General features: G+C 51.0%; 12 protein-coding genes across 12 annotated transcripts; 7 read left to right on the forward strand and 5 right to left on the reverse strand.

The window, feature by feature from the left end:
* Positions 1 to 109: 109 nt before the first annotated feature.
* On the reverse strand, positions 110 to 1,754 carry N7462_003281 (class I SAM-dependent methyltransferase; the record flags this gene model as incomplete). Its single annotated transcript, XM_057075007.1, has 11 exons — positions 110 to 188; positions 256 to 684; positions 755 to 941; positions 998 to 1,023; positions 1,099 to 1,139; positions 1,200 to 1,272; positions 1,324 to 1,365; positions 1,421 to 1,450; positions 1,504 to 1,560; positions 1,616 to 1,668; positions 1,728 to 1,754. The coding sequence occupies 11 exons, from the start codon at positions 1,752 to 1,754 to the stop codon at positions 110 to 112; spliced, it is 1,044 nt and encodes a 347-aa protein (XP_056934512.1).
* Positions 1,755 to 2,766: 1,012 nt separating this feature from the next.
* On the forward strand, positions 2,767 to 3,381 carry N7462_003282 (uncharacterized protein; the record flags this gene model as incomplete). The annotated part of the gene is made up of 2 exons (XM_057075008.1): positions 2,767 to 2,782; positions 2,858 to 3,381. The coding sequence occupies 2 exons, from the start codon at positions 2,767 to 2,769 to the stop codon at positions 3,379 to 3,381; spliced, it is 540 nt and encodes a 179-aa protein (XP_056934513.1).
* A 1,067-nt stretch (positions 3,382 to 4,448) lies between these two features.
* N7462_003283 (Voldacs domain-containing protein) lies at positions 4,449 to 5,575 on the forward strand (the record flags this gene model as incomplete). Its single annotated transcript, XM_057075009.1, has 2 exons — positions 4,449 to 4,738; positions 4,882 to 5,575. The coding sequence occupies 2 exons, from the start codon at positions 4,449 to 4,451 to the stop codon at positions 5,573 to 5,575; spliced, it is 984 nt and encodes a 327-aa protein (XP_056934514.1).
* A 389-nt stretch (positions 5,576 to 5,964) lies between these two features.
* N7462_003284 (uncharacterized protein) lies at positions 5,965 to 8,640 on the reverse strand (the record flags this gene model as incomplete). The annotated part of the gene is made up of 1 exon (XM_057075010.1): positions 5,965 to 8,640. One exon carries the CDS (start codon positions 8,638 to 8,640, stop codon positions 5,965 to 5,967), a length of 2,676 nt encoding a protein of 891 aa, XP_056934515.1.
* A 1,105-nt stretch (positions 8,641 to 9,745) lies between these two features.
* N7462_003285 (uncharacterized protein) lies at positions 9,746 to 10,192 on the forward strand (the record flags this gene model as incomplete). The annotated part of the gene is made up of 1 exon (XM_057075011.1): positions 9,746 to 10,192. One exon carries the CDS (start codon positions 9,746 to 9,748, stop codon positions 10,190 to 10,192), a length of 447 nt encoding a protein of 148 aa, XP_056934516.1.
* A 360-nt stretch (positions 10,193 to 10,552) lies between these two features.
* Positions 10,553 to 11,619, forward strand: N7462_003286 (putative carbonyl reductase; the record flags this gene model as incomplete). Its single annotated transcript, XM_057075012.1, has 3 exons — positions 10,553 to 10,802; positions 10,915 to 11,298; positions 11,372 to 11,619. The coding sequence occupies 3 exons, from the start codon at positions 10,553 to 10,555 to the stop codon at positions 11,617 to 11,619; spliced, it is 882 nt and encodes a 293-aa protein (XP_056934517.1).
* A 461-nt stretch (positions 11,620 to 12,080) lies between these two features.
* Positions 12,081 to 12,755, reverse strand: N7462_003287 (uncharacterized protein; the record flags this gene model as incomplete). Its single annotated transcript, XM_057075013.1, has 1 exon — positions 12,081 to 12,755. One exon carries the CDS (start codon positions 12,753 to 12,755, stop codon positions 12,081 to 12,083), a length of 675 nt encoding a protein of 224 aa, XP_056934518.1.
* Positions 12,756 to 14,733: 1,978 nt separating this feature from the next.
* Positions 14,734 to 15,623, forward strand: N7462_003288 (uncharacterized protein; the record flags this gene model as incomplete). The annotated part of the gene is made up of 2 exons (XM_057075014.1): positions 14,734 to 14,781; positions 14,850 to 15,623. 2 exons carry the CDS (start codon positions 14,734 to 14,736, stop codon positions 15,621 to 15,623), a joined length of 822 nt encoding a protein of 273 aa, XP_056934519.1.
* A 1,336-nt stretch (positions 15,624 to 16,959) lies between these two features.
* Positions 16,960 to 18,228, reverse strand: N7462_003289 (uncharacterized protein; the record flags this gene model as incomplete). The annotated part of the gene is made up of 1 exon (XM_057075015.1): positions 16,960 to 18,228. The coding sequence occupies one exon, from the start codon at positions 18,226 to 18,228 to the stop codon at positions 16,960 to 16,962; it is 1,269 nt and encodes a 422-aa protein (XP_056934520.1).
* A 953-nt stretch (positions 18,229 to 19,181) lies between these two features.
* N7462_003290 (fungal specific transcription factor domain-containing protein) lies at positions 19,182 to 19,842 on the forward strand (the record flags this gene model as incomplete). The annotated part of the gene is made up of 2 exons (XM_057075016.1): positions 19,182 to 19,286; positions 19,330 to 19,842. The coding sequence occupies 2 exons, from the start codon at positions 19,182 to 19,184 to the stop codon at positions 19,840 to 19,842; spliced, it is 618 nt and encodes a 205-aa protein (XP_056934521.1).
* Positions 19,843 to 20,486: 644 nt separating this feature from the next.
* On the reverse strand, positions 20,487 to 21,804 carry N7462_003291 (glycoside hydrolase family 3 protein; the record flags this gene model as incomplete). Its single annotated transcript, XM_057075017.1, has 4 exons — positions 20,487 to 20,821; positions 20,887 to 20,945; positions 21,012 to 21,618; positions 21,669 to 21,804. 4 exons carry the CDS (start codon positions 21,802 to 21,804, stop codon positions 20,487 to 20,489), a joined length of 1,137 nt encoding a protein of 378 aa, XP_056934522.1.
* Positions 21,805 to 22,525: 721 nt separating this feature from the next.
* N7462_003292 (Major facilitator superfamily domain general substrate transporter) lies at positions 22,526 to 24,165 on the forward strand (the record flags this gene model as incomplete). Its single annotated transcript, XM_057075018.1, has 3 exons — positions 22,526 to 22,695; positions 22,930 to 23,573; positions 23,894 to 24,165. 3 exons carry the CDS (start codon positions 22,526 to 22,528, stop codon positions 24,163 to 24,165), a joined length of 1,086 nt encoding a protein of 361 aa, XP_056934523.1.
* Between the last annotated feature and the right edge of the window lie 1,326 nt (positions 24,166 to 25,491).

Consider the following 25,491-nt stretch of genomic DNA (forward strand, 5'->3'; position numbering starts at 1 on the left):
AGTAAATATGCCGATTACAGGTGTCACGTTTCAATCATCGCACCTGGTAATGGAAGGTCTAGAACCAAGGCTTTTTTAATTCCAATCTCTTATCCGCCTCTGGTCTCTCTTATTTCTCCTGTTTAATCTCCTCTTCCTCTTTTTTAACCTTCTCGCCTTCGAGAGGCTTTCTAGCCCAGATTCTTCTCCTTTGGGATCAGTTAGCTCAAATCGTCGCCTATCATCTGAAGCAATCAAGTAAGGCAAGATACTTACGCCTTTTGATAAACATGGATGCGAGGGTTAGACAATTCCTTCCGCATCTTAGCCACATAGACCTGTACTTCTTCCTTGGTCCAGGGCACAGGGTCGCCAAACTTGGTCAATAGCCACATGCCGTACCCCTCCATTCCAGTCTGCCAGTGTCGGAAATTGACCGCGCCCACCTCTTTCAACTGCTTGTCCTTGGCCCAGGGGCCGATGGGCCACTTGTAATCTTTGATATGGACATCTACAAACCCAGCCTTCTCAATGGACTCACGGAAAGTTCGCATGATACCAAGGGGTCTGTTTGCTTTGTCGGCGGCGAGGGTGAATCTAGGACCCCAGCCTCTGAGGATACTATCCTCAGGCATACTTCCATCGTCGCAGTCGACAAAAGAGCTCATCTCGAGCTGCTCGATCCATCCGCCAGGTCGAATATGTCTGGAGGAATGAATACGAATGTTAGCATCTTGCTTTTTCCTTTGAAGAGAGATTATTGAGAAAGACCCACTCAAAACATTGCTTATACACGAGGTCGGTTTCCTCGGGCGTAAATGCAGAGTCAAGCAGCCGCAGATGAACCAAATCAAAAGGCTCACGCCAGGTCCACGGTTGAAGAATATCGTCCACCTCTAAGACGCAGTTTGGTGGAAGCCAAGTGACCGGGGGTGGGAAGAGATCCACACCACGGACAGTTGCTAGAGGAGTTAAAAAATGTGGAAACCAGAAACCATCATAGCAATCAGACACTTACCTTCCGGAAACATGTCGGCAACATCACTGTGAATTAATTAGCCACATAAGAAAAAGGAAAGAAAAGAAACAGGCTCGACAGGATGGTTTACGAGCACATACATGGCCCATGAACCCTTTCCAGTTCCGATATCAAGAATGTTCTATCCGAATTAGTGATGCACTGTTACAGAGCTATTCATCTGGTACCAAGCTCAACAAACCTTCGGTGTTTTCACTGGCGCTTGAAACAGAGGGTTTGGAAGGTGAGAATCTATGATGAACGCAAGCAAGTGCCTGTCGATATTAGCAACCCATCGGGGCAAGGAAGATGGTTTCATTGCTTACGAAAGTTCATAAGTCTCAAACATCTGGTCATCGGATGGAACACTGAATGGGTCAATACAAATCTCTCGGGCTGGTACCTGAGCGTAGATCTACTCACTGAGAGTCTGTAGCCCTCAGGGTTTGGTATCTCATTATCTGATCAGCTTTTTCCTCGGGAGCGAGTTTGAATAATTTCTCTACCTTCGACCATTTTCAAGAAGACCTTTGCAGATCGTCGAGGCAAGCGAGGTGGTCTCCCTAATTCTCATCTTAGACCTCATCACAAATAAATAACCTTTCAGTGTCCACATACGATTGCCAATCATCGGGATCTGTGATGTCTTTCGACAGATGCAAATCCGGATCCTATCAGGCATCAGCTGATGATAACGTAGCATTTGGATTCGAGACAGGGGCGCACGGACAGGGGTAATCTGTTCGTCCAGCGTCATGATTGATAGAACGTGGATGGATAGTTTACTGGAGAAAGTTCGTAGAATGACTTGAATACGGTTGCATTGGGAGAACCCCGATCAGAAAAGGGGGAGAGAGAGAGAGAGAGAGAGGAACTAATTGGCAATAATGGCTATATAAGGAAATGCAACTTTCCAATTCCTAGCCTCACGGCACGACGTTGACTAACGGCATGCCCCGCATGCCATGAGCTACAGGGATTATGGTATTCCTCAGACAAGACCACTGGCTAGCGAAAGATCCGGCTGGGAAAACGAATGATGTGTAGCTAATGCCGGTCGTGCATTGGGGGATTATCTGGTCAAGCAAGGATTCAGGACTGCCACGAATGTTCTTTGTTCTTGGGTTTCAAAGTGGAACCGCGGGTTCAAACTAGACTGGAACAGCAAAAAGACCGTCGGGCCACAGCGGGCTATTCGGCCTGGATCTGATCCTTCGAGGGGTTTTCTGGCCTGAGGGAAAGAGTATGCCATTGCAGATTGAAATTTGGGTATGTCCTGTCCTGTAGAAACGCTCTTTGGTGCATGCACATGGCCGCCCGCAGCTCGTGGGGGGACTTTAAAATATATCCAGCAAAAGGCAGATCAAACGGCTGTGCAGGCCGCAAACCAAACTTCTAGATAGTCAAAGACCATGCAGAAAGACAGGGAACGACGCTGGCATTGGTTAGTCGGCCGGGGCAAGCCGGCCTCTAGTCCATGAACAGCAACAGTCGCGGGCGCTGTCGAGCCACTTGCTGCGGGATGTGCTTCCGGTTGCGGGACCCCACTTGGGACGGCTGCAAGACCGCCGCAAAAACGGCTTCGTCGCAATGGTTCCAGTGCAGGAGGTGGATGTGATTGTTTGAATGTCTCGAGTCTTGCGTGTTTGTTACTTTCTCGCCTGAAGGCCTCGGCTCGCGGGCGGTGAGCATCGGCTCCGTCTCCGCATTGTGAACACCCCGCCCTTTACATCCATTGGGCTGCAGAGCACCCTCTTATTTCTTCAGCCATGTATGACTCGTACCGTGAGTATCTGATCGCTGAGAACCATAGAGCAGTCCTTTAGCTTCTAGGAATACTGACAATATTACAATTCATAGGTCCTCATCTCCTGCTAGCCCAGGTCCCTTTGACTGTCTCGCCTTTCATCAGTCTCCCCACCTCTGTCACCCTTCCCTACACCTACAAATCAGTCTCCTCGACCCTCCCGCCGTCAGTGACGGTCGATCCAGTCAACCCTGATAATAAAGCTCGTTATGTCGTTTCCTCGAATGGTGAACATGCAGCTCACCCAGATGAGATCTTGGCTGCCTGCCAATCCCTCGAACAGCACCTGAAGAAGACCCAGAGCAACGCCACAGAAGCTATCAAGGCATGGGAAGAATCTATCCAGCAGCGTGAGCTGGCTGAGAAGCGCCGCGTTGCGCCCGGGTGGCTAGACCGTGAAGAGAAGCTACTACAACCGAGCCGAGCTGCTGGGCTTCAGGGCCCTAGGGGCGAAGCTGGGACAAGCCTGTTGGATAGCTCCTCAGCCGATGAGGGATCGGCAATTTTGCCTGCAATAATGCCCCGGGATGGAGAAGAAGAACTTGATCGAGCATTTGGTGGGCTGGGTGTGAAGTAACCTTATAGGGATACAAGAGTTCCGGGCACTGACGCCGGCAGCTATTCGACAAAGCAACACACGCTTCCCAGTTAGCAAGTCCGACTGAATTCTAGACTGGGTCTACCTCCCCGATACTTCGATCGGCTTGTTTTTGGATACCACAAATCTCAACTCAGGAGCACCAACGGGAAAATCCTTTCCAGGGTGTTCTGCTACACTGAGCCCTTTGAGGAATGAAAAAAAAACCAAACAAACAAAAGATCAATGTGAATAAGCAGCAGAAACAGTTGATAGGTCGCCTCAGTGTTGGGGGCAAGAGGCCAAGCAGGGTCCAAGTGCACAAGTGACAGGAGTGCGCAGGCAACAGGAGTGTCATCGTCAAGGCATTCTGAACTGTGTGGTGTCTGCGTTTTACGCTACTACGTGACCCTCTCTGGAATGTGCGGCATTCTCAAAAATCTTTTACCCGCGAGTATGACAGTGCCCACTGTTCCTGCATTCCAATAAAATGCATGTGGCCCTTCGCTCCCTTCGGGGAAACTACATCATCATCTTCACAGTGTAGAAGCTGATCTAATAGATAGCACTTGAAGTTCCAAGGTTGACGTCGCTATTGATCTATAAACTAGATATCGGTATCAGATTCTCTCCGTTCCTCGGCCATAAAGAAGTACGAGAAGCTGCTGCATGGCCCTAGATGCGAATGGGTCCCCCGCCCATATACGTAGCTATATCTAAGACGCGGTGAAACATATATTTACGGCTGCAGCCTTGTCGGTCGATGTCTATAGTAGCTTTCTAATATATCAAAACAACGAGTCAATCATATCTATTATTAATAAAGCATAAGAATGAGATTCCCTTTTCTAAAAATACACATATTATACCCGATATTGGAAGCTGACAACCGAAAGCAGCGGAGCGAGTACCATGGGAAAGTATCTCTCTATCTCTAATCGCCCTCCGCCCGGAGCTCCCGCCGCCTTTTCGCACCTTCACGACCCCAAAACGCAGGGTCATACTCTCAACCCTCAACCCCTTCGCACATCGTACCCACTCATAACCACGAGCTCCAGAAAAAAGCAATGGAGGTCCTCCAAACGCCCCCCGAGACATCGACCTATGTCACCATCGCGGAGCACCAATCTCGCACACCAGCCTCGTTCGTCAACGGCCCTCCGGTGCTCCACTACCACAGCCAGCGCTGCAAGGTCGTCATTCTTGAGCGTGACCTGGTCGCCAACCCAGCCCTGAATGCCCTACGCGGCGAGCGCGCCTCCACAAACGGTAACGCTGCGGCCGCGCCGCAGGATACCGAGGATGAAGAGAGCGTTGAGATCGCTATTGAGGGCGTGGATACCTGGGTGACGTCTGAGTGAGTACGGCATTTTTGTTCCCATGAGCTTATTCCCCTCTAGCTCCAAAGATCAGGCCCTTGCGAGCTGGGCCTTCGCAGTGTACAGCAATTGAAGAACTATGCTTCGTGAGACGAACTAATCGGCCGCGCGATCCATCTAGAAAACTCCTTCTCTTTTCGCCCTCTGCCTCAACCGGCGTCTCGATTCCTTACCCATCGATCTCGCTGCATGCGATCCAACGTCTGCGCGTGCCTGGCGGCGATGCCACGGAGGTGCAGGGGCTCTACATGCAAATTGCGATACCAACGGCGCCGTCTGAGGATGACGAGGAGGAGTGCATTACGATAACGGTAGTGCCGCCGAGCGAGGACGAAGCTGCAGGTGGCAACACGGAGACGAGCGCAGCAGTGGAGGGGACGGCGGAAGAGCGGGCGCTACAAGACCTGAGCGACGAGCCGCAGGAGGCGCCGGCACAGCTGCTGTACAACGCAATGTCGGCATGCTCGAATCTGCATCCGGATCCCGTGGAGCCGGGTGACGAGGACGACGAGGAGGACGCGAAGTTCATGTCGGTCGAGGACCATGGGTATGCGCTGTACCAGCTCGGGCAGGAGGCGATTGGATCGACGAATGGAGATCTGCCGCCGCCGGTGGAGGGCAGCTCAGGATGGATTACAGCAGATAACATGCATGAGTATTTTGACGAGGAGGGGAATTGGATTGCTGAGGGCGAGCCGCCATCATTTCCGGCTTTGGGCCCTGGAGCTGGGACGGTGAGGGCGCGCGAGGAGAACGATGCCGAGGAGGAGCAGGAGGGAGAGGACGAGATGACGAAGTGGCAGAGGACTGATTAGACGCTATACATAAGACATGGACGGATACACAAGGTGACAGGGAGTCCGGAGCATGTGGAAAACTCATGATGATATTGCTTCAAATCTACCAAAATATTTCAGATATCAGAATAGAGACATTCATTTCTAATTATGACTACCTAGAGGATGGATATCGAAACACACACGTTACACATCAAAGGGGGAAGGCAGAAGTAGCCAAATTCTTCGCGTGAAGAGTTGAAAAGAGAGTGGAAGAAACGAAGGAAATGAGAAAAGAAAGGAAGGAATAAAAAAAAAGGTATAAGGCTTTTGAACAAAACATCATGAATAGAGGGTACATATCACCACCGCTTCAAAATTGACAAAGAACCGCCGTGGAAGGGAGAACAAGGGAGAAATTAAGGCAATTATTCTCTCAGAAAACCATCGCCGTCGTATAGACTCGCCGGCGTAGTGATTCCAACGCCAATTCCAAGGCCTTTTCCAGTGGGAGTTGTCATGCCGCGCCGAGCAGTAGTCGGCGTGGTAGGACCTCGTTGGCTAGACATGCGCATGGGAGAGCGGGTGCCATTCTTCGATAGTGACCGAGGAATGCTATTCTTGACATTTGTTGGGGATGTGGCGGTTTCTGGAAAGTTGTACCCTTGCAGACGAGCATGAGGCAGCTTCGGCGGTGATGCGCTGCGGTTGGCGTCTTCCCATATTGTGACCCGGTCGCGCACAGTAGAGCTCTTGGTGCTGTATATGGGGGAGTTGGCAGACACCACAGGCCCCAGGGCACTCGCGAAGGAGCCCTGGGAGTCGCCGGTTCGCCTGTAGGATCGACTGGCATCTGTCGAGGTGCGGCGTAGTGAGTCTGTTGACTTGCGCCAGTCACTACCCTGAGTCCCGGTGATAAAAGGTAGACCATTGGATAGTTCCATACTCAATGGCTCCATCGGCTTGGGCTCAGCCACGCGGGTGGAATTGCTGCGCACAGGCTTGCCTGGCTGGCTACGAGGCCCTTTAACAGCTGTCCGTCGGGGACTACCATTACTAGGCGAGTTGTCGTAGACAGGGGACGGGACTTCGGAGATTGACCAAACAGGCATTGTTCGCTCAGGTGATGGCGTATGAGACAGGTTGACCTCTGCTGTGGGAGGGATTGACGTCAGAAGGCCGGGTAAATGTTGATCTTTATTGAGAAGAGGGGTGCTGTTTGCCGTATCAGCAGGAGCGTGCTTCCTCTTTTTACATGGACCGCTATTGTAGGCCGATTGCGGCTCTTCCGCGAGAGGTCCAAGAGAGCTCGGGGCTGAGATCGCGGGTTTTGTGCGCCGACTACCCCGTTTTGATAATGGCAAAGGTGACGTGGTGTTGGAATTAGAGCCAGGTTTGGAGGACAGCGAATTGGTCCTATTAATGGCGCTCTCACGTAGATCCACTTCTTCCATCGCATCGACATCTTCTGTCTCCTCTTCAACTGTGGGCGAGAAGGTAGAACTGCCAAATGTCATTGGTGGATGTATCGAGATACGCACACAGTTCTGGCGGCGATGGCCTTTCCGTTGCGAATTGCCTCCTTTGAGTGCAGATGGAAGGGATCCCTTGAGGGACAGGCTGGAGCGTTGCATTGGGCTTTGCGGTGCGTACGAGGTAGATGGCCCTGGGGAGCCAATGGAAAACAAGGTTCCATTGGAATGAGGCGAACCGCCGTAAAAAGGGTCATTCTCCCTTTGTTCAGGCTCGTACATTGGCGGTGGTTGAACCTGGCTAAAGTGGGACATATAGGCCACCTGCGAGCCGGAGGAAGATTGCCGACTATGGGTATGAAAGTTTTGACTATCGCCTAGTGCTAGTGGAGTGCCACTGCGTAAGGAAGCATGTCTCTGAGGCGGATTGGATGATAAAGATTCGCTTCGACGAGGAAAGCCACTGGAACGATTACTAGCATTGCTCGGGTTGCGAGATGTTGTAGTCATGCTTCGCCGGGGGGACATTTGTCCTCCAGACACCTTCCTGCGGCCTTCCGCAGTTGAAGAAGACCGAACGGGGAAGTTGTGCATTGGAGGTACAGAAGTATTGGCAGCAATGAAGCTTCGACGGCCGTTCTTGACGCCGACGTCATTGGCACTGTAGGGCACAAACGTGCCGCCAGATGGAAAATTGGGCGACGTGATATCGGTTTCAATGGATCTTAGCCCATTCCGACCGTCGTCCAGAATGGAGCTATTTGTCGTGTCGAGGCTCATTGAGGACAGTCGCATTACAGAATCATTCCGCAGGTAGCTAATACGGTCCGGTGGATATGCTGCTGCTGGAGGGGGAGGAATTGGTTTCTCGGGCGCCATTCCTGGCGTCTGACTCGCGATACTTCCACCTCGCATTCGCGTAGGTGATTCCTCGAAGATCCTCGGGGGTGGATCAAACAGGTCTTGCGAAACCCCATCCTCCAAGACCGGGAACAACCCTGAGCGGTCGCGTTGAACGGCAGCTGGGGGTGGCCAAGCGGAGGCTGGAGACATTGGACGCATGCCCAGGTGAAAGCCTTCTTCTTCCCGAGGGATTTCTGGGGTCTGGCGTGGTGTCCGTTCGGCTGGCAATTCTAGGATGCCTTCCACGGCTGATAGGGGAATATCTTCTCTTGTACTGCTCGTAGGACTGGGAGATATTTCACTGACCGTGGCCATCGAAGCCATCCGTTTGTGGTGGGAGGATCTAGAGAATCTCTTGGACCGCGTTCTGCGAATAGAGTTGCGCAAGGACCGAGCCTTGTCGACTAGAGGCCATGATGATTCAGATCCAGTCTTAGGCCGCAGTAGAGTCTCTCGAGATTCTAGTTGACCCCATTCTGAGGGTTTACCATATGGGAGCTGCCCATGGGCTCGCAGCACAGTTCCTTCGTGGTGAGATAGTTCGGTCAATGTATCCCCCGTGAAAGTCTGGATGCTGCGAGTATTTTGTCCTTGGCTGAGACGAAGAACTCTCAGTGCATGGCGCTCTTTGCGAAATCGAACCCAGACAACGATGGCGACGGTTGAAAAAACAACGAATATGGCCGCGCCGGAGGCGGCGATGGCAACCACCGCGCTGAGCCCCAGCATAGCCTCCTGGTTGGCGTTGAAGCTCTGGCCGTGTTGATAATGAGTCCGGGGGCGCGTAATCCGCGAGGAAGAAGGCGATCAGTCGCTCATCCGCTTCAGGTTGCCCGTGAATATTTCTCACGACTTGTATACTTGAATTGTTGGGGTCTTTTCTCCAACGGCAACGCGGTAGGCTTGGATGGTGCGAACACGAAGCAAAGAAACGGACATCCAAGGAGCAAAAGAGATTGTGTCAGGTGCGTCGCGGCTGACATTCCCGCTTGAGGCCCTTCATTTGTTTTGAACACTCTGGTGAGGGCTCCGGAATGCGACTGCATCACCACGGAGGCGTGGAATGTTGGCGGCCACACTGTATCCCCACCCCTGCCATCGGTGTTCATGGCACTTCGCATACTCCAGATATAAAGCTTGTGCATTGAGACGGTCACCAGAACAGTGTGCAGAAGATAGGAATGGAAATCGAGTCCGCCAATTCCTGTCAAATCATGATTGGCCGTTCAAAGCACTTGATCAAGTGAGTCCGTAATTAAAATCTGTATTTGTCCCTCGACTTCATAGCTGGGGAGAGTAGAGACCTGCTTGTACGGCATGACGCCGGTCGCATGCATCCAAGCTTTATTTTCCGATTTTCAGATGGCTGGGAGGGAGATCATGATTCCTATTCCGTGTTGAGATTGTTGCGGTCTTCATAGATCACTAAGACCGGTGAAATCTCGGCCGATCTCCCGGAAGGCGCCCACGAATATCCTGGAGTCAGAAGGGAGCAGATATTGAGACGTCGCAATCATAATTTCGACACTCATTAGAGCCTTCCATTGATTGCTCATGAGTTCCCCGGGACTCATGTTCGAGCTCATTGCGGTTTGGACTGGGTTGAACGGGTGACGTTGATGGCTTGGGCACGGGGTTCTCTGCTTTTCTTGCTGAACCTCCCAACTTTTCCCCCTCGCAACTTCCTATCCTTCAGCAACTCCAGAGTTTTTGATTGTCTTCAATTGACTCAACTTGTTCAATTGAAAGAATGAACGACTTGCAACTAGCACCCGGCTTGTCCGGCTAACTATCCCGAAGACCTTGCTTCGGGGAGAACACCCCCGGGAGCGAGATGGCTGATCCACCCAAGCACCCACACGCGTCTACGGATGGGGTGACAGTCGCCCGCCGTGGGTCCTCGGCTTTCGGCATACTGTGGACTCGACCATACGATCTCTACGGATTCTACGGACTGTTTGTTTACCTTGAACTCCTGGCAACCAGAATCATCGACCGAAATACTGGCAGCAGCTGCCACCAACTGGAACTGATCAGGAAAGCCCTCACTCACCCCCTTGCTGAGGCCAAGCAGGTCGAGTCCCCCCGTCTGCAAGCCCCGTCTCCAAGTGAGGACCCAGTCTGGGTCCCATGTACACGAGCGAGCCCAATATACATAATACCTTCTGAGAACCCGGTGGTTGATGCTGGCAATATCACGGAAGCTGGACAGATACTCCAGGCTTGGTTGACAAGAGAAAACCACCCTACATTCCATGGCCCACGAGAGAAAGAACGGTGATGTGATGTGTCCAATACTCGATCCGGCATCCCACTTCTCCGCCAACCGCGACCCGCTCGCGCGCTGTATTCCGGGGCACATAGCGTCATTGCCCACGGGAGCCAGTCGCCATCACCGAGGATGCAGAGAAAGCCAAAGCTGCCCCCCACCATGGCCCAGGCGCGTCATGTTGTCTGGTACCCCCAGCGCATCGCTCACCGTCTTACCTTTTCGAGGGGTTTGCTTTCCCCTCCAGAATAGGCCCCTCCGGAGCTATATTTAATGAGACCTACCCCGCCGCCAACGAACGTCCTGATTTCTTTGAATCTTCCTGCTTCTTCCCCTCCTATCTGATCAACTTACGACATCTCTTCCGTCACGATGGCTGCCAACCCAGTTCAAAATGGACTCTTCGTCCACAACAACAGTGTTGCCCCCGAGCACCCGAGCTTGATGAGCATGTTCTCCCTTAAAGGAAAGACGGCTATCGTCACTGGTGCGGGAGCAGGCATTGGTCTCGCCGTTGCCCAGGGCCTTGCTGAGGCGGGTGCGAATGTCGCCATGTGGTATAACAGCAATGTCAAGTGCGTGGAGAGGGCCGCCGAGATTGCTGAGAAGTACGGCGTTCAGAGTATGTAGCCATGTTCTTTGTCTTCCCTTCAAACAAAGAACGATCGTAAGCTTTCGTTACTGTTGATATTACTGGTGGAATCAACTAACGCGAGATGCGATTTTCCTTATAGCCAAAGCCTATCAAGTTCAGATTACGGACGCGGCAGCAGTCAAGGTGGCGGTAGACACCGTTGTCAAGGACTTCAACGGTCGTCTGGATGTCGTGATTGCGAATGCCGGTATTCCATGGACTAAGGGCGCCATGGTCGACGGGCCGGTTGAGCACTATCGGGATGTCGTCGCCGTCGACCTGGACGGCACCTTCTACTGCGCGCGAGCTGCGGCCGCCCATTGGCGGCGCCAGAAGGAGGAGGGCACCGATATCAACGGCAACAAGCTGTCCAACTTCACCTACGGTAGCTTTGTGGCCACCGCCTCCATGAGTGGTCATATCGTCAATTTCCCCCAGATGCAAGCGGCCTACAACGCCGCTAAATCTGCCGTTGTCCACCTCTGTACGTGCCCGGCCCTACTATTTCCCCAGCTTGCCCGCATCCTTCCTCCATGTCCCCGCTAATATCCTCACAGGTAAATCCCTCTCTGTGGAATGGGTCCGCTTCGCCCGAGCCAACACGGTTTCCCCCGGCTACATCGCTACCGAAATCTCCAACTTCGTCCCAGAGGACACCAAGAAGATCTGGCGGGACAAAATCCCCATGGGCCGTGAGGGCCAGGCCCACGAGTTAAAGGGCGCATATCTCTACCTCGCTTCAGATGCGTCCAGCTACACGACCGGCGCAGACATTGTCGTCGATGGCGGCTACTGCGCCCCATAAATCAAAGACAAGAGTTAGACTAGACGTCTTTGCTTGTTCATTTCATTCTTCGGAGTAAACTCTTGCTATTTTTTTTTTTTCAACCTTTTCGTTAAGCAGGCCTTGATTGTCATGAATGATGACTTAAGGAGGAAAAAGGGGAAACGAATGAGAACAGCGAATCTAGTAGATGAATAGAAAACATTGCTCTGATGCAGGGCAGGTCTCTAGACTAGACCGTTGCCCCCTTCCTCTCTGGCTTCCTTGACCCTCCACTTCTCAACATAAAGCCGATCGACCCTATCTAGTTGCAAGGCCGATGGAAAAGTCTTCCTATTTCACCGAACAAGCTAAGGAGGCGCCTTACGCCACCAACACGCCCCCTCATCATGCCTGTCCCTCAACGATAAGCCCGCCCAATCAAACGTCCTTTCCCAAGATGGTGCCCCCCTCTTAGCATGCTTCCATACATCGACTTGTTCTCACGGGCTGTTGGGTTTAACACCGGCGTCACCGTGTTTCTCCTCCGCATCCAGGATGCGCTGTACAATCCAGTCAACAAGCCGGTCAAGCCATGCGCCCGGACCTATTCCGTGGAGAATACGCTGCTGAAGGTCGCGCTCCCAGGCTGGGAGGGGCGGCAGCCGCGGAAATACATCGACGATCTCCCGGCCATAGACGTCAAACCGCCATGATGGACAGTGCGGGGAAGATACGCGGGGGTCGCTGGCGGAAGAGAACGGGTCCTGACCACGATCTTCGGAGCCAGAGTCAAGTGAGAGGATACTCACGCTGCCGAGGCTGGAGCTGCTCATGTCCGCTTCATAGGACTCGTAGAATCCAGACTTGGACTCCAAGGGGACCTGACCTCGCTCTGGGGATTTTTGCTGGAGGTCGCACTGGCGAACGTCAGATGGGAATGTCATGCCAGACAGCCTGGTTTCGCATCTGATGTGGTCGACGGCATGGTCATGGGAAGGATAGAATCGGCGGGCCCACTGATAGAGCTGGTGGGTTGAGCTGGGCTGCAGATCCTGGATGCAGCGCCAGGTACATTGCAGAAGCTGGGAGAGGGACCGGCGGTGAAGGTAGGTGACCAGCAAGAAGGAGATGACGATGCAGATGATCGGGAAGAGCAGGGAGGCTTTCTCGGCCATGACGGGCTGGCTGTTTCGGCTAGATGCCGATTGGCTTCTGAAGATCAAGTAGAGAATGTGGCGTGGAGGTGCAAGAGGCTGACAAGTCAGGCAAACTATCGTTTTCACATTCCACCAGACCAGGCAGCCTTTACGGGATGGAAGCCTCATCGGCCTGGCGATGAACGGTCGTCTGGGGAGCCCCCTTATCATCCGACAGGACGATGGGACGCAAGCTCACATCACCCGAGTCGGGTCAAATCTTGCATCTTTACTCGGTCCTGGAGGAGCAGATAGAGTGCTTGCGAGTTTGTCGGATATTGAACGTCGAGACCGGTTAATTCATAGTGATTATCATCGTTCGCTTAATGATGGGCCACATGTGTACGATGTTTTATGGCCTTATAATTGCCTCAAGGAATGATCCATGTCTCTCGAGCAATGCCGGCCTTTAGATAGCAGATGGTCGAGATCCATCGAGTCCAACATGTTTGATTCAAAACATTTCAAAAGGACCTTGCCAATCGAGACGAGCTTCTTGGCCCTGTAAGCGAGCCTGATATTTGAGATCGATATACTACCGATGCCGATACAAACTGAAATTACCAGCGATCGCAGACTGGCCTCAATCGGAAGAAATAGAAGGGTTCAGTATTTACACGATATTCTTCATTGTTCGAGACGACCAAGTAAGCCCAGATCTATGATTCTGGGACACCGCAGTCGCTTTCAACAGCTGCCAAGGAATGAAGCAAGAAATGCCACGTCCAGAAGCAGTGAAGGATTTCTCTTTCTCTTTCTCTACATGTACACTTTCACTACAGCAATATGACGTATGGCAGCAACAGCCGGTTCTATGAATGCTTCTGCCCAAATTGCGCCAGGTGCTCTGACCAAGGATAGATCACTTTCAATGCGAATAATCAAGTATTCTCGGAGATGGCGATCGGGGATCGGGGGTTTCCCTACTGCTCCCCTAACTGTTTCCAAGAAGGGAACAGGATTTGAAATAATGCGAAAGACGAGAAGTATACCATATAGGATATGATTCGAGAGTATCACGCTCAGCCAATGATAATAACGCTCTGTCTAGGAGAGTCTACATGTGAGGGTCTTGATCTAGAAATACCGGTCGGAGCCCAACCATGGATGAAGTATGAGAGCTTTGGCGCGAAGCGCGGTCCAGGTTGCCCGCTCCCCGACACAAAAGGCGAGTCCCGCCACAAAGCCTATTGAGCATTAAATCAGCCACCAAGGATATTTCAAATCTTCAGGAAAATGAACCAAACAAAACATTCCTAGGAATCGGTTTCCTCGATTTCCTGTATTGCCGAATGCTATTTTCGGGGCCAACAACTCGCGTTGGTGCGTGGGAAAAACAAGACTTCGCAACGTCGAATGAAACCTAGTGACCGTGTCACGCTCCCGGGCTACGGTTGGGGGTATATTAAACAGATGACCGCCCACGCTCGGATGTCAGTTGATCGGCGATGGCTTGCAATCGGAATCTTGTTGATGGGGTTTATAATGGGGAGGGCGATCCTGCCCGACCGTCTATTCTGATCTCTTTGCTGCATACAAAGGAAAGACTCGCACTTTGTTGAAGCGCATTTCGGAAGGAGATCTAAGCTCCCCCGCTCTAGATCCGGCTCCAAACCCAAAGAGCCTTTGTTCGCAAAGGGTAAGTTATTCCTCACAAAAGCTGGATGCACATGCCAGTCAAGCTGACATAGAACAATCATTCTAGTGCAGGCGCCCTGCGATATTTTAAGGCAAGATAGGCCCCCAATGGAGTGGATCAACCACACTGCGAGATTGTTCAACATTGGCAGCCCTCAGCTGGATACGACATCTACTCGCGACATAATTCACCTTGCTTGATCGTGATAAGAACACTCTGAGAGCTCGAAGCCTCACATTTCACTTGCTTTCTGCTTGCACCATGTCAAGTACTTATACTACTACTTCTTCTACTACTACTACTTCCCTCTCCACAACTATGAAAGATTCCGAATCGCTGGACACCAGGGCTCCAGACACCGACATAGTATGTACCCCGCGCATTGTTTGGAAATTCTATAATGTTCTAAAGTCGGAAGCTGATTCTTTTACCAGCTTGAAGCTCTGGACGAAGCATTCAAGTGCACCAAGTGTCAAATCGCTGTGACTCAAAGTAGCATGAAAGCCGACATTGACAAGGGTGCATACAATACAAATTGCTACCCTCCATTCTTTCGTTGTCACCACACCCGCGATGACAATATTTCTCCTCTCGATACTCAATCTCAATGCGAAGAACTATCCTTCTGGAAACGCATCTCCCCAGCACAACGAGAGTGTTACTACAGCAGGGTCGAACAAACCCTCAACACCCTAATCGAGGAAAACAAAGACATTGACCCCGAAGTGGCCGTGCTCTTCGCCCATTACCAAGTAGACTTCCATATCCGCCAACACCACCTCGCCCGTCGCGGTGTGCTCGCGCTCTGCCGTAACGCTGATGACATGCAACAGCTACGCCACTGGCAGTGGAAGATGAACGACCTCGACAGCATGCGGCCCGTCAATCTCGAAAAGACCTGGCCCGATTCCTGTCGTCACGCCGGCTGGCCCGGCGACCAGAGCCTCGAGATGCTGCATCAGACGCTGATGTGGAAACGGGCGTCGCCCGCGCGACGCAAGCGTCTGGAGGAGGTTCGGGCGCGCTGGGCCATCATCATGGCTGAACGGCGCCGCCAACGCGAGATGTTGCAGCTAAAGCAAGGGCTAACAATCACCGTCCGCGTATACTGCCGTGGGGAGCTCTGGAATGTGAGAGAGCTCCCATGGGGCGCGAACTCTGAGCCAAGTCTGCGGCCTGAGCGAATTGCTCGGAGCATTGGGTTCTAAATTTCTTTGGTTCTGCCTTTTTAAATTTCTCCTTCGGATGACATAATGAGACGAAGGGGTTGTGGTGTCAGCAGCTGGTCTGATCGGCATCCGTTACCATTCTGGTTTTGTGTTTTCTGTTGTACGAGGGGCCGGTCTAGCCCTCTTTCCCCTTTCACATGCTAACTTTGATACCCTGAACGAAATGACACCTGGATGTGACTTTGGGATTATTAATCTCTCTCTCTCTCTCTCTCTCTCTCTCTCTCTCTCTCTCTCTCTCTCTTGAATTAGACATCCAGGCTGGGCGTAGTTTGAGTTCCGGTTCGTAGTGAACTCTATACTTCATGTGAAAGACTGCTTGAATCACGGTCACGCTCTAACGTGTCTAATTTTATGATTCTCTGCCCCTCCTTAATAAAGAGCATACCTATTAATGACATTTCCCTCATGAAATCCATCTCAGGACTCTGTTTGTAGCATTAGATCTACTAAGAACAATTACTAACTAATTTTACCGTTCCTCCGCCCAATCTCCCGCAGTGGGTAGGCGAGCAGCACTCCCTACCGAGAGCACAACCATTATAGCAACGCTTATTGACACCATAATGTATTCGGTGTCGAGCTGGGTCACGAGCGCCTTCTGAGGGGGTGACAGCATTGGTTCCGTTTTTGATGATCTGTTTCGCAATCGTGAACCTGCTGAGCAGACTACCCTGGGCAGCCCAGGCTCCCGGGACCCTAACGTAGATCAAGCTTAATTTGCAGGTGGTGTTAGAATAGGGGTTGCTTATTCATATGGCTTTGGCTGATATGCCTTGGGATTGCCTTGCTGCCGTCACACAGTCTCCGGCACATCTGCGCATGTTTATTTTGAGGTTGTTTCTTTGACTTGACTGAGGCTGCTGCGAGACGAAGGCCGAAGGATTCAGATCTTTGCAACCGAACCCAAACTCCAGTGGCCCCTCTAGCGGCCCAATACTACGTCATTTACCTACAAGCCGTCCGCAAAATCTTGCTGCTTGCTCCAGTAATTTGTTTACATTTCCTTATATCCCTGGCGCTGATATGCACAGAATCCAGGTTTTATTCAAGTGTATATGAGATCATCTAGTTGGTTCTCTCATGTTTCTCGATGTCAAATTCGCCTGATGTTGATCACCTTATATACTTCTGACCTGAAATGGATAGACCGACGATCTGAAATTTTTCTTTCTCTATTTAACCATGATATATTGAGATTCTGAATCTGTTTGACCTTCTATCTTTCTATAAAACGTTGCCACTTTCTGCTCGGCTTGGTCGCCCGTTAGCTGGTATAAGGTAATCATGTGAAAGAACTCTTGTCGGCCGGGCTTCAAGCTGAAGAACGGTTTTGCAGAAAGTGTAAGGCGCTGATGGACATGGCGTCTACTCCCGTTTTCAAGGTTGGTTGCAGCACCGGAGCAAAGTAAGGGGAGTGATTGCCGGCCAGCTCATGAAGAGAATCCCTTTCAATCGCATCGTCCCAGGTTTTTTCCTCGATGCCGCCAAACGTCCACATAACATAGGGAGCGTCCGCTGCGACGGCCAAGAGAGAGAAGTCCTCGCTTGCAGTGGCTGGCTCACTCTCAACGAAATTCTTCTGGAAGAAGGAGCCAAGTACTTGCTTCAGAGTGGTGGCAACTTTATCATCATTGATTGTAGCAGGAGCCGATGTGATGGACTTGATTGTAGGCTCCTGAGTGGCACCCGAGGCCATACATTCTGCTTGAATTATGCGCTTGATTGACTCGATCACGCGCTGACGCGTCCTGGGGTTGTAGGTCCTCACATTAATTCGGATGATACACTCGTCCGGTATAATATTAGCGTTGTAGCCTGCGTTGATGCTTCCACACGAGACAATTGCCAAGTCGTAGGGATTAACCTCGCGACTCACGATGGTCTGCAGGCGAGACACAACCGCAGCGCCGATGACGACTGCGTCAATACAGGCGTGAGGGGCAGACGAGTGACCACCCCGTCCAGTAATCCGAACTTCAAACGAGTCGGCAGCAGTCAGAAGGTGACCGCTGCGGACGCTCACTTGGCCGGCTCTCATGCACATTACATGCTGAGCGAGGACCAGATCCGGTTTCGGAATCTTATCAAATAGGCCGTCGTCAACCATTGCCTGTGCTCCCGACAGTGTTTCTTCGGCGGGCTGGAACACGCAAATTAAGGTACCTGTCCATTCTTCGCGAGCTGAACAAAGTAGAGCTGCACTAGCCATCAAGCTCACGATGTGGAAATCATGCCCACAGGCGTGCGCCACGGGTCGTTCACTCCCATCTGTGTCTTTGGCCACTCGTTTGCTTGCATAGGGCAGTCCTGTCTTCTCTTTCATGGGCAAGGCATCCATGTCCGCCCGGAGTAATATAGTGGCGCCTGGCCCATTACGCAGAACTCCGGCAACCCCGAAGCCCCCGATGTTTGCATGAACCTCGAACCCCAGACCCCTGAGATGGTTTTCCACTAAGCTTGATGTTTGCTTCTCGTCCCCGGACAGCTCCGGTGATACATGTATATCACGATAGATGCCCTCGTAAGATGTGAGATCTGGCCGATGTTTTTCGATGATGGTGCCAGAATTATCAGTTTTCATGGTGGTAGTAGTGTACAGCCGAGTCGAGGCCGGAGAAAGGTCGACATCAATCCTCACAAATGAGTGGAGAGTTCACGAGGTGGATATTACCATTCCTTATAAAAGACCACATGTACCAAAAAAAGGTATGATTGTTTGTCCATTTTACGGCCTCTTCGAGTGACGTATTGGATGACCAGAAATGGCCATCACCGGCTTTGGCCGGCTCGGGACTTTAGGGTTGCTACTCGGACCGAAAATGACTTTGCCGTTGTTATTGACGCCCCCCGAAATCAAGAGAGCTCAGTTGAGCTTCTTAATTGAAAGCACTAGGCGTGTGATCGAATTGAAAACATTTCACGAATTCCCCGTAGTGATAGGTCTTCAGGTTGAGTTACCAGGTGGCTTTCCAATTGGTGAACAAGGATCGAAATTAGTTGCCTCAGGCTAAGGAAGCCAACCAATCACGTGGCTTTTCCGAAGCGTTCGCAAGAGCACTCCTAGCCATTTCTGTAATTTGAGATATGATCTCGGCGAAATTGGACCGAGTTCGGTAACTATGAATAGGATAGATAAGTGAAACTTGTGCATTATTCAATCTGGAAAGCATTACGGGATGAAAAAGACTTGAGGAGGTTGCCTATCGCTTTTCGGGTGATGATGTTGGAAACGGGATGCGAAATTGTGATTTCTGAGTTCTGGAGAACATATATATTGACGAACACCCTGGGCATTTAAGATTATCATGACATGTAAGGTTCGTGATCTCAAGTGCTTCTGATCCGAAGTATGTAAGTGGATCTGATTGGTTGTCTTGGCGAACTGACTTCCGCGACTGCAACTCGAAGTCTCGAACTAGATTCAATTCACGCGCTGTTCGGTACATGGCCAATAGCCAGTATGGCCCAGGCCGCTCGCCCCCGCGTAGATCTCTCAACGCATGCCTGTGACATCTGCCGACAGCGTAAAGTGAAATGTCTTCTTCCTCGCCGCGCCTCGTCCCGGTGTCAGCGATGCGAGAGGTGAAATCTGGCGTGCACGTTTGTCTCGCCATGCAAAACACGCGGGCCGAAGAAGCGGTAAGTTATGTGCATAAGATATCTTTTTTCTTTGTGAAAAAAGCTTTCTGATCAGGCCAGGACGAATCACACACCGGTGCCAGAGGCCGAGCCTGTTCATCAATACTGGACAGATGATATTTGCGATCGAGGTCTCTTTGAGGTCATCATGCAGGTTTATCTGCAGCATAATTACCCCCTTGTTCCTGTGGTACATAGACCTTCTTTCAAGAGTTCCCTTCAGGATGTCAACCAGCGGGATGAGTCCTTTGCAGCCGTAACAGTTGCCATCGCCGCGCTGGTCGTGGCCACGATGCCGAGCAGCTTCCAAGCTTATAAAGCGCATAATCCACCCCTGAGGTTATCATCGCGGAAAGAAATGGTTCACTTATGTCATAGGAAGGTTGTGAATTTGCGCGAGTCGACATACTACGATAAAATGAATTTTCAAAAGTTTGCCATTTCGTACCTGTTCTTCGCGGCGTTTTTGCAGCTTGGCGACCATAATTGGTCGCGTATGTTGAGCGTGGAGGCTTTTCAGTTGGCCCGGTCATTGAATTTACATAGGATAGCGTAGTACAGGGGATTGAACTGTATCGAGACGCAGTTGAGGAAGAAAGGGTTTTGGTTGGTGTTTTATTGTTACGTGTGAGTGGATGCATTGCAGAGCTTTTGGTTCTGATACTGATACTAGCTAGCCATGCTACGCTGCAGAATCTTCATGGGGAACGACTGACCTATTTGGATCCCATTACGCTGCATTCTATTCGTCCAGATGACTTGATGCCACTGGAAGTTGCCGATGAATCGATATTTGAACATGAGGTGTTCATGCCCGAGGCTGATGAACCAATGTGTCTGACGACGGGCTTCATTCTTCACTCGCGCGTTTTTTGGACTGCGATAAGATCCCCCTGTCCTGTACCTGCACAGGAACCATGTCCTTGTATCCGTGCGCATAACCCACAGCTCCAGGCGGCATATTTTCAGGGGCGTCTAGAGAACCTCAGGCATTTACTTGATGATATCCCTGGATCCTTGCAATCGTTGATATCCAGCGAAGAACAGCACAGGAGTAATGAAGTGTCAGCACGATGTTGCCCTTCACCTGAATCCCTGCCCGCCTTCGCGTCCATGCGAGTAAACATCCACGTCACGCATCTCTGGCTCCAAAGCCTGATTATGGACCAACTGGAAGCAGCGCAAGCCCACCAACAAGAACTAGGCTGGCCAGAACTCGACACCCGCAGCAGCAGTCTGTAAAATGCCTTTAAAGGCTGTGACTGTGTAGTAAGGGTTCAAGGCAGCGCTGCCACCACCACAGTAGGCCGCTATCTTGGCATTTGGTCCAATGACGGCAACCTTCTTGGTCTTGTCTAGTGGAAGAACATTTCCCTCATTTTTCATCAGGACAATAGCTTCCGAGGCAATTTTTCGTAGGAGAGCTCTATCCTTCGCCCGGTTTAACCGTGTCTCTGGGGCTCGCTGGGGAATGCCTGATTTGCTTGACTTTTGAATGAGCTTCAGTACTGCTCGAACGCGCGCATTCAAAGCAGCTTGGGATTAGACTTGTTGGATGTGATTGCGTGGCTGAGGGCTGAGCCGCGCCATCTTGGCTGACCTGGCATTTCGAGATCGAGACCGGCGTTGACGGCTTCAGAGGTGCTGTATGTTCCGAACCTATGGAAGAAGCTGTATGCTAGTGTCGAGTACCTTCGTCGAGGAATGTCAAGATACAACACATACCAGTCGCTCATCAACAGGCCATCCCACTTCCATTCATCGCGCAGGATCTTTTGTAGAAGATCCGGGTGCTCAGCGGCATGAATACCATTCACCTTGTTATACGCGGTCATAATAGCGTTGGGATCACCTAGACCAATAGCAATCATAAAAGGGAGCAGGTAAATCTCTCTCAAGGCACGATCAGTGACGATCGAGTTAACAGCCATGCGATCATGCTCTTGATCATTGCAGACAAAATATTTGAGCGTAGCGCTGATGTTTCGCTCTTTCAACCCCTTACAGTAGTGACCAGCAAGAATACCAGACAACAGGGGATCCTCGGAGTACGACTCGAAACCGCGACCACCCAACGGTCCTCGCGCAATATTTATGGTAGGGCCCAAGATGACATGCGCACCTTTGGCCTTTGCCTCTGCTGCGAGTAGATGTCCCACTTGCAGTGCAAGGTCTCGGTCGAATGTCGCTCCAACGGCCGTTCCACATGGCAGACAGGCTGCAGGAACACTACTGAAGAAGTGCGTTCCGCGAACACCATTTGGTCCATCAGAAAGGCGGATGGACGGGATTTTAAGTCGAGGAATGGGAACTGTGTGCCAAAAGTCCTCACCTATTTCCATATCAATTAGGGCTGTATCTGCAGTGATAGATCCAACTTACTACTCAGAAGAGCAACCTTCTCCTCTTGTGTCAGCTGTTTGAGCAATTTTTCGATATCAGGGTTCGCAATCTCTGCGAATGCGCTATCAATCGCGCCTGGGACGGTGTCCTGCATCGTCTGTGGTGTCTCTGTCATATTCAAGTTCTGCCTGAGAGTATTTTCAAGAGACAAGTTGGCAGCAGGAGACCTTCCCAACAAGATCCCGGGAACTAGACATTTTCAGCCGGTCAACATTTTCGTCGTGTCGTCTCATTCCCCACGTCTCATCTCGCGCGGTCAGATTTTACCCCGAAATTCCCCTCGTGAATTGAGTCGAGTTCTAGTATATCGGCGAGACACGGGGAAGTCTCCACTTCAAGCAGCGAATTGATTGAACGGCAAGTTCTGAACCACATTGAAGCGATTTCTCCGTCTCCGTTTCTCCGTTTCTCCGTGTCTATGCCGGCAATCCGATGTCCTCCATGCCGAAAGCGACCGACCCCAGTCCCCATATCCCCACAGATTCCTTCTGCAAACTTCCTGTTGACTCGTGGAGTACAGGATTCGGACGACCACCTGATCATGGAGTGACGAAGTTCCGACAGGATGATCGATTCTATAGGTTCAATTACCAGTCGTCTCATCTGGCCCTAGAATTCTCCCCTTGGTGAAGCTTTCGCCTATACACGTTCCCGGCAAAACGACATTCGGGCCATGAAAAAAGATCGGAAGCCAGAGACGAACATAAAGTGTGATCGGGCAAAGGTGGCGTACAAATATGACTTGTACATAAACCCTTGCTGATCCCTTGTCGTTTTCGGGTGCGACTTTCGATTTCATAGTTTGTTCTTATTTTTCATTCTTGCTAGTGCTCACCATGGGGTTGAAGTTGAATAAGCCTGATGCCGAGAGCACCCCCTCTCCAATCGAAGATGATCCCCTTGCAGCTGTACTTCCTCAGGATGCCGCGCCATGGTACAAGCAGCGTCACCTTCTGCATCTCAACTTCATCATCTTCTTCCTGATGATGTACTCATCGGCCAATGGGTATGATGAATCGTTGATGAACGGTCTCGAAGCCCTTGACCAATGGAAGGCATTCATGGATAATCCCACCAGCGCCTAGCTTGGATGGATCAACGCTATTTACTAGCTAGGCTGCGGCGTGGGATACCCTAGCGCCTCTTGGATCGCTAACAAGTAGGGCCGCAAGCCTGGCGTGTACGTCGGATACGACTTCCTAGCCCTGGGTGTTGCTCTCCAGACAGCGGCACCGAACAGCACGTCCTTCCTTCTCGCTAGATTGTTCCTGGGTGGTGCCTCTGCTCTTTTCGGTAACGCCGTCCCTCTGCTCATCAATGAGATTGCCTACCCTACCCACCGTGGTATCCTCAATGGCCTTTTTATGTCTGGCTGGTATGTTGGAGGAACTGTCGCTGCGTTCGTCGTATTCGCCTCCCGAACATATGACTCCTCCTGGGCATGGCGACTGCCTTCTATTCTCCAAGTCCTGGTGCCACTCGTCGGACTTCCAGGATTCCTCCTTGCCCCCGAAAGCCCTCGATGGCTCGTCTCGGTGGGACGCGAAGATGAAGCGCGCAATATCCTTACACAGTACCACGCGAACGGTGATTCGAGCTCGGCACTCGTCAACTATGAGTTCCAGGAGATCATCTCGACTATTCGTGCGGAACAAGAAGCGAACCAGAACGGCAGCTATCTTGAAATGGTCAAGACCCCTGGTAACCGCCACCGCTTGATGATCTCCATCAGTCTGGGTCTATTTGCCCAGTGGGTTGGAAACGGTGTCATTTCATATTATCTATCCTTGATCCTGGACTCTGTAGGCGTGACTAAAGTCCGCGATCAGACCCTCATCTCAGCCTGTCTCCAGGTCTGGGATCTCCTCTTTGCTGCCTTGGCGCGTACCTGATCGATCGACTGGGACGCCGTCCGCTGTTCCTCAGCTCTGCTGCTATCATGTTCGTGAGCTATGTGCTGGTCACTGGCCTTTCAGTGGCATACAAGACCAACCCGTGTCCTGCCATGGGTGGCGCAGTGATTCCGTTCCTATTCATCTTCTTCGCCGGATACTATAGCATTGTGAGTTTCCATTCGCGATTTTTCCACTGATTGATACCCTCTAATTGACTGGTTCTCCTCAGAACCCCCTTCCTCACCTCATACCCTTGCGAAATCTGGCCTTTCCGTCTTCGATCCCGTGGTTTGACTGTTACATGGGTAGCCACAATCGTCGGCATGTTCTTCAATACGTTTGTCAACCCAATTGCCATGGCAGCTATCAGTTGGAAGTACTACTTTGTGTTCGTCGCTGTGTTGCTGGTGTTCGGCGCTACTGCGTTCTTCTATTACCCCGAGACAAAGGGCTATAGCTTAGAGCAGATTGCCGTGCTTTTCGATGGCGATGATGCTTTAGTCAGGGATCCTGTGGAGATCGCGAAAGGCGTACGGGCAGACAAAGTTGATTCTTTGACTGAACACGAGGAGTCGATCTGAGCGGCCTCCTGTCGGCATATACATAGGCTAGATGGATCTGGATCTGGGCTTTCCAACTCCTCGTGTTCCTTCAAATGTTTTAAGTAAACATAAATTAAAAATACAATAGAAAATATTCAAGCTCAGACAAACATTCGACTAATAAAAATATTGGCCTGGGGATTTATATAAGACCTCTCAAAATGCTTCTTGAACACGCCCTAAGCTATCCACCTCCAAATGGTGCAGTCATGGCACCTGGGTGTTTGAAAACACCGATTTTAACACACCGATTTTCAAAATCTGGATATTTCTGAAAGCAGCAGAGGCCATTGGGTTTCAGTTCGAATGTTATACCCCACTCTCCGAGTCACGCAATACATCGTCAAATCAGTATTCAATACTCAACTCTGTCTGGAGGATGCGGACATCTTGCGAGGGGCGATTTCTATCACTGGGACTGGGCGTACTCGTGTACCGGGCTTAGAAACACAGTTTGGTAATAGCAAGCTGTGTTCTGGGAAGATGTGAAGATGAAGTTCTATTACTATAAGCGAATAATAATAAGCTATTAGTGATGATACTATCATGTGGTAACAGCATGTCAGGCTTGCCGACGAGCGCCCTGGTTCAATATTTTGTTTAAGCTACCAGGCATTCTATTTCCAATAATCCTGGATCCTCTAGAGTTCAACTTATAGACAATTATCTAGAATAGCATGCCCAGTAGGTCCGAAAAGTATTTGCGATTTGCTACTTCATACTGATGAAGGACAAGGCTCGAACGATTTTATAGTTTTGCGTATGGTACAACGCACTATTCCGTGTCGCGCCCATTCGTCAATACTTAGGGAAAGTTACAGGAGCTTGGTTACCCAAAAATCATGACTCTAGAGTTGAATACCCCACACAACAGCTACGACTGGGCCTGTGATAGGTAGATTTGAGGCTCGCTGACATTCTCGTGAAACGAGATCCTACCGTCTATTACCTAATAATGCTGTCAGTAATATGATCGCTTGAAGCTGTTGATGCTACGCTGGTATGCTTCAAGGCCATATTTGCACGACGAACCGGCTTGTAGAAGAACACAGACTGTATATAAAAGCTCGCACGAACTCATTTGGCCACCACCGTTTTTCCATTCCAAATCCTTGCACCCACCAAGACAGACCTGCACTCATAAATCTGTTCGACTCTAACTCAGATCTACAATGCGTCCCCTGGCTGTTCTTGTCTTCCTCTTTGCCACATTAGCCATTGCTGCTCCGCCTGAGGACCCCAAAATAGTCATTCTCCCGCCGGAGGAGTCCCGATGCCGAGATCGTTATTATGAATGCATGAGTG

Source organism: Penicillium macrosclerotiorum (genome assembly GCF_028827735.1).
Source record: "Penicillium macrosclerotiorum strain IBT 26536 chromosome Unknown utg000003l_segment0_segment0, whole genome shotgun sequence".
NCBI lineage: Eukaryota > Fungi > Ascomycota > Eurotiomycetes > Eurotiales > Aspergillaceae > Penicillium > Penicillium macrosclerotiorum.